The sequence below is a fragment of the Scyliorhinus torazame genome, chromosome 18 (genome assembly GCF_047496885.1).
Source record: "Scyliorhinus torazame isolate Kashiwa2021f chromosome 18, sScyTor2.1, whole genome shotgun sequence".
Lineage (NCBI taxonomy): Eukaryota > Metazoa > Chordata > Chondrichthyes > Carcharhiniformes > Scyliorhinidae > Scyliorhinus > Scyliorhinus torazame.
The window spans coordinates 56,988,531-56,995,750 of NC_092724.1; the positions used below are offsets into that span (position 1 = coordinate 56,988,531).

A 7,220-nucleotide genomic window follows, 5' to 3' on the forward strand; every position below is an offset into this window, starting at 1 on the left:
GAGGCAGACCCAGGGCTGGTTGGTGGGACCGTGCCATCCGCCACACTTAATGTTGTGGAGGACTCTGTCCCAGACGGCGACTGCCTGGAGGAGGACGGCTGTTCGGTGGGGGGCACAGGGGATGATTTTGGGTCCGTCTGCAGCGAGGTGGTGGACGACCTGGCATCCGACACCGAGTCGCCCCCCCATCCCCCGAGGGGAACTCCGGGATTTTCTGCACGCAAACCGCGGTCGCGAAACCGAGTGCAGCCAGCCCTCGACTGCAGCTGGTCGGACATGCAGACACGAGGAGAATGTACAAACTCCACACGGACAGTGAACCGTGGCAGGGGTCGAACCTGGGTCCTCGGCGTCGTGAGGCAGCAATGCTAACCACTGCGCAACGGTGCCGCCCACTATGGTGGCAATGTTGATGTCAACCTTTAAGAATTCTGAAAATTCTCTGGTGTTTGTGTAAGAGTGCTCCTCTCCCTCTCTGCCACAATTTTCTAACTTGGCTGGAGTCCTCCCTTGGTGCTCCATGCTTTCAACTTTTATAATTCTGCAGTTTTCAGTTTTGGTGGTGTTCTGCATTTTGGGCTATGAACCTTCACCTAGATTTTTCAATTGGAATGACAATATCAACTCCTGATGCTGTACTGGTAGAAAAGTCTCTGTAGTTTCCAACTCACTCATGAGACATTGGTGAATCATACTGACAAAGACCCGAGTACATTTTCAGCTGAGGCTGATCATAAAATCCAGTACAGTACCGAGGGAGTGCCGCACTGTTGGCAATAATGTCTTTTGGTTGACATGTTAAACTGAAGCCATAAGCCTGATTTTCGTAGAGCCAGGAAGGCTCTGCGACCTTTTAAAATGGTTGATGGAAATATGACCTCATTTCGTTTTTTTTGAAAATGACCGCATTTCTGACAGATCCAAATTTTGCCAGTGCGGGAAGTTGTTGAGGCATGATTCACACAGGCAGGAAAACCAAAGGGGAAAACAAGAACATTGTGCTGAGATCCCATTACAGCTGTTCCAAGGGTCTTATTTTGTAATGTGAAGGTCATACATTTATGGAGTAGATATAAATGCTTTTTAAGGGAGGCCCCTTTGGGGAGTTCATTACGGGTCTGTGGTAGTCTGTGTAGAGGTATTACGGTACCTGGTAATGCTGGAACACCATTGGTAGATATTGTATGTTTCCTATTGGTCAAGCTGTATGGTAGCTCCGCCCTGCAAGATGGAGTATAAGAGCCCGTGCCACCCCAGCAGTCCTCTTTCTGTACCTGAGCTGCTGGGGGAAACATCTAGCTTATTAAAGCCTTCAGTTGGACTACAACTTCGCTATAGTGGTCATTGATTGTGCATCAGGGTCCTCCCCTTTCCTTTGTTGGGGGGCATTTCCGTGTCTTTGAGGGTTCCCTGTGTCCGTGTGTGTGTGGGGGGGGGGGGGGGAGGAGGGGGTGAGTCCTATTTTTTTTATTGGAGATCGGGGCACCCTTTAAAACCTGCACCTCAACCTCAGGATTCCCATGTAGCCAGCTTTTTCCAGCCCCATCCCACCAACCTCATGCTGTTGGCCACACATGTATTTATTTTGCACAGAGTGCTGCACAATCTGGTGGGTAAAGCCAGCTGTGTGGTTGGCCGGTGGGGGGTGAGGGGGTGGAAAACCAGATTGGGGGGGGGGGGGCGAGGGAATGATAGCCAGAAGGAAAGCATGGGAAACGACAACAAACTTGGCAAAGACAGTAACAGAGAGCAAGGAAAATACGGGTGAAAGACGGGATGAACGGCCGAAGTGGAGGTGAACGCGCAATGACAACGGCAGCGAAAACCGTCCGAGAGAGGCAAGTGACAACACCAACACCAGCTCCATCCGCGTATTGCCCTCCCTGTATTGGGCATAACTACTGTAATTGTTTCTCCGGCACCCAAATGTTTATGTACCCCCCCCCCCCCCCCGACAGACAGGTGCCTACTTATTTGTTAAACATAATATTGCTAACTGTACAGAGTTGTTGTTTTTGAGCTAGTGCACAATATCCTACCAGTTTTTTTCTCTTCTCTCTCTCTCTCTATATATATATATATATATATATATTTTAATCTGTGTACATAACTGTAAATATACAATGTTCAAAAACACAATTAAAAACATTTATCAAAAAGTATGAATGAGTAAGAAGTGTACTAGATTGTTCTAGGTTTTTTTCATCTTTACATGGCTCCTGAGGATTGTCAATGCTGGATGCTGGGCGAGTGCCAATAGAGGTGGAATGGGGGTATGAGGGGCATGGGGGTGTGTGGGGTGGTGAGGGGCCATGAGTTGGAATGGATGTGGCATGGGGAAGAGAGGGCTTGGAAGTGGGTGGGGGTGAGCTAGTATGAGGGGTGAGGACTAGAGGGCCTAACAGTTTCTAAAACAACTGGGACAAAGTCCCAGAGAAATGATTCGCCCACTCCCATGGCTGCCTATGATTTGCTTCCAGGGTTGGCAAGCTGACTCTATCCCACACCTATCTCCTTGGAGCAAAAACTGGGTTCAAGGAGTGTGAGGTGAGATAGAGTGGGCCTCCAATGGGACACTTTAAACGGAGACAGGTCTGTCGATTGGGTAGCATTAATCCAGTCCCATGCCGGCCTTCTCGGGTGGCTCTTAGAGATGACAACACATTCTTTTGAAGAGAGCAGCAGGGTGCTCTCTTTCCATTGGCCTGTCCAATATTTATCAATGTACCCCTTATCCAATATCAGGATCACAGATTATCTGACCATTTATCATATTAATGTTTGTGACAACTTGGTGTGCAAAAAAAAAATGGCCACCACATTTCCTGCGTTACAAAAATGACTGTGCTTTAAAAGTGCTTTATTGGCTGTAAAGTGCTTTGGGGTATTCTGAGATCATGAACGGTGCCAAATAAATGTAAGTTTTTCATTCTTTTGCTAACACGTACCTAAAGTGCACCCACCTTTCTCTCCACAGATTACGATGCTGGAGGATTGGAACAGACCCTGGAAGCCGGCCCCCATGTCTTCCAGTTCAGCCACAAACTGGAGGATGCCCTCCCATCTAGTTTTAATGGCAGTCATGGGAAAATCGATTATTATGTGCGGGCATTTTGCACGGCCATAGACGGAACCCTAGCACAGGTGGAGAAGGTCTTGAAAGTACAGGAAACGTTCAACCTCAATCTTGACCCCAGTAACAAGGTACCTACTCATTGTGAGAGATGCTAGAATTGGTGAACAGTATGTGGTGCAAACTATTAGTAGCGCAACTGACAATGCACACCTGTCTCCAGATTTGTTCTAGGCAATTTGCGTTTAACTAATTTGCTTGAGTTTTTTGATGAGGTAAGAGAGAGGATTGATGAGGGTAATGTTGTCGATGTGGTATACATGGATTTCCAAAAGACATTTCACCAAGTCTGGCACAACCCACTTTTGAGCAAAGTTGGAATAAAAGGGACAATAACAACTTGGGATACAAAATTTGCTTAGAGGCTTAGTGAACAGTTATCTTACGAACTGGAGGAAGATTTAGAGGGAAGTTACCCAGGGTATGACTGTGTTCGGACAGTGTTAGGACCTTTATTTTTACTGGTATATATTAATGAACTCGGCCTTGGGGTACAGGGCAAAATTTGGGAATGACTCAAAACTTAAGTTTTGTGAACTGAGTATAGTGCAGAACCTCAAAAGGACAGAAATTTGTGGAATGGGCAGACAGGTGGCAGATTAAGTTTAACGCACAGAAGGGTGAAATGATTTGTTTTGATGAGAAGAATGCAGAGAGACAATATAAAATAAAGAGTACAATTCCAAAAGCAATGCAGAAACAGAGGGACTTGGGGGTCCATGTCCATAAATCATTGAAAGTGGCAGGACAGGTGGAATTAGTGTTTAATAAAGTGTGCAGAATACTGGACTTTATAAATAGGGGCATATGGGTGGCACGGTGGTGCAGTGGTTAGCACTGCTGCCTCATGGCGCCGAGGTCCCAGGTTCGATCCTGGCCCTGGGTCACTGTCCATGTGATGCTTGCATATTCTCCCCGTGTCTGCTTGGGTCTCACCCCGCAACCCAAAGATGTGCAGGGTAGGTGAATTGGCCATGCTAAATTGTCCCTTAATTGGGGAAAAAAAAAATTGGATACTCTAAATTTAAATAAATAAATAGGGGCATATAGTACAAAAGAAAAGAAATGATAAAGAAATAAAACACTGGTTCGGCCTCAACTAAAGTATTACATCAAGTTCTAAGCACCACACTTTAGGAAGGATGTAAAAGCATTAGAGTGCAGAAAGAATTCGCAAAAATGGTTCCGGGGTTGAGGAACCTCAGTTACTTGGAGAGATTGGAAAAACTGGGGCTGTTCTCATGGAGAAGAGAAAGTTGAGAGGACATTTGATAGAGGTGTTCAAATGGACAGAGTAGATAGGGAGAAACTGTTCCCATTGGTGGAACGATCAGAAACCAGAGGGCACAGACTTAAGTTGATTGGCAAAAGAAAAAGCAATGGTAGCATGAGGGAAAACCTTTTTACACAGCGAGTGGTTAGGATCTGGAAGCATGTGGCGGAGGCAGGTTCAATCGAGGCATTCAAAAGGAAATTTGGATCATTATCTAAAAAGGAAGCAACCAGAATGACAGGGAGTGGGGTAGCTTGATCTTGGTTTCGGCCAATGCTCGGCACAACATCGAGGGCCGAAGGGCCTGTTCTGTGCTGTACTGTTCTATGTACAGGGGCGATGGGGAAAAGGTGGGAGAGCGGCACTCAGTGAATTGCTCTGTCAGAGGCCAGCACAGATGCAATGAGCTGAATAACCGCCTCCTGTACTGTAGCCATTCCATGATCTATGACTCCACGTTTTGCCTCCAATCCACTGAATGGGTTTACTCTTACTGGGTTAGAAATGTAATGACATGTTAGGAATCGATCTGTACTGAAAGTCTGCATTTTGTGCACAAGCCTCTAGAATGGGCCTTGAATCCACAACCTGCTGTCATCGAACTAAGACTGACCATCATCACCAATAAGGAGAAAAGAGAGTCTGATGCCGAAGTGTTTTAATCTTGCTTAGTTACCTAGAGCATATGCCACAGAAAAAAGTAATTTGGCTGTAGTGGTCTATGCTCCACGCAAGTGTTATCCAGTCCTCTTTATCAAACTCTTATCTAAATTGTTGTATCCCCCTAATGGATGCTGGCTGACCTGCTGTATTCCTTCAGCATTTTCCATTTCATATTTATTCCCTTTATCTCTAGCTCCCTCTGCTGTTCACGGCCGAGAAAGAGATCTCGTACTGGTGTTGGAGGGTCCCAGGGATCGCCATGAATGTAACAGTGGGCAAGAGTGGATTCGTCCCTGGAGAAGACATCATCATCACATCTGAAATAGACAACCGAACGGGGAAGTTTATCCGGCTAATCTCTTACTCGATTGGCACTGAGATCAAGTATAAGGCATTTGTTCAGGAGGCGTTGTGTGACCATTACAGAGAGTTCATTGAGAAGAGTGAGCTGAAAAAGATGGAGGCAGTGATTGAGGCCCCGCCAAGACAGTTCACAAAAATCCTTGGATCCTTACAGCTGCCCAAACCAATGGTTGTCAGTGACATGTCAAGGTGTAAAATTATATCAATCACATACGAGCTGCAAGTGACAATTCCCATCCCGGCGCATCGTGTCTCAGTGACAGCCTCAGTCCCCATTAAGATTGGAACAACTCCAGTGCACATTTCTCTTTAGAACTTGCAATTGAATGGTTTGAATATCCAACTTATATTTAATTCCAGACCAGATACATAATACTGTATGTTAAATAGATATGAATGCTGCTAAATCCAAACCAACAAATATGTCTTTATCTTTCTTAACTGAAAATTTAAATAAAACATTTATTCAACGTCATGTTGTATGATGGATGTGGGTGGCATACATGCAAAAATGACAGGCAAGAAAAGACCAGTTAGTCCATCAAGCTTGGCCCACAGGTCGGAGCATTGTGATGAGATACATCCTAACCACCGTCCAACCTGCCTCATCCCATTCCCCCCCCCCCCCCCCCCCTCTCAACAGTGCCATCTCCTGGTAGGGACACAAAAACTCAGAGGGGGAGAAACTTGGATAATTCCTCTTTGATTCTCTCAAGCAATCGAAATAAAACCAACAGATCACTTTTAAAAATTCCTCCGTAGAATGTGAGAGGTCGTTGGCAAGACTAGCATTTAATGCCTGCCCCTAATTGCCCTCGCGAAGGTGGCAGTGAGCTGCCTTCTTGAACCGTTGTGGTCCATCTGGTATAGGTACACCCACAGTGCTGTTAGGACGAAAGTTACTGGATCATGATCCAACTACACTGAAAGAACATGGGCCAAGTGTTAACTGTAAAGCTACTTACCTTCTATATAATGAGATCTCTGCCCCAGCAGAGGGGAAGATCAACCCTCAAGCAGAGATTCAGCACCAACAGTACCAACCAACAACACTGTTTGGAAGTCAACAAGTGGCAAGCTTTATCAAGTGTAAAAACTTCCATGTTCCTCAGATAACAAAGAAAAACGAGAATTCTGGAATTTAAAAAAATTAATTTATGCGATGTGTGCGTCACTGGCTAGACCAACATATATTGCCCATCCCTAATTGTCCTTGAGAAGTGGTGGTGAGCTGCCTTCTTAAACTGATGCAGTCCATGTGGTGTAGGTACACCTGCAGTGCTGTTGTGGAGGAAGTTCCAGGATTTTGACCCTGGAACGGGTATATATTTCCAAGTCAGGATGGCAAGTGACTTGGAGGGGAACTTTTAGGTGGTAGTGTTCTCAGGTATCTGTGCCCTTGTTCTTGTAGATGGTAGTGGTCATGAGTTTGGAAGGTACTATCTAAAGAGCCTTGGTGAGTTCCTGCAGTGCATCTTGTAGCTGGTACACACGGCTGCTACTCTTTGTTGATGGTGGTGGGAGTGAATATTTGTGGAAGGGGTGCCAACCAAGCGGACTACTTTGGCCTGGATGATGTTGAGCTTCTTGAGTGTTGGAGCAGCACTGGAAATCAGAAGTAAGATGCAGGAAATGTTTGTGTGAAAGATTGATGTTTCACACATGACCCTTCCTCACCACTGGTCAGCCTCTGAGTTGGCTGATACTGTGGTGGTAACTGGGGAGCTATTTTGGTCAGGATCTGTGTCGGCCTTGGAGGGGAAAAGTTCAATTTGTACAAAAACATTT

At 45.7% G+C, this 7,220-nt stretch overlaps 1 protein-coding gene across 1 annotated transcript in view; it reads left to right on the forward strand.

Annotated features, from left to right (window-relative positions):
* The window catches only part of LOC140394815 (arrestin domain-containing protein 5-like), a 44,762-nt gene extending 38,911 nt beyond the window's left edge, over window positions 1-5,851 (forward strand). The window contains exons 2-3 of the mRNA XM_072481996.1: window positions 2,978-3,204; window positions 5,263-5,851. Coding sequence (XP_072338097.1) covers window positions 2,978-3,204; window positions 5,263-5,745 — 710 coding nt within the window. The 3' untranslated portion in view covers window positions 5,746-5,851. The remainder of the gene's footprint in view (window positions 1-2,977; window positions 3,205-5,262) is intronic.
* The last annotated feature ends 1,369 nt before the right edge of the window (window positions 5,852-7,220 follow it).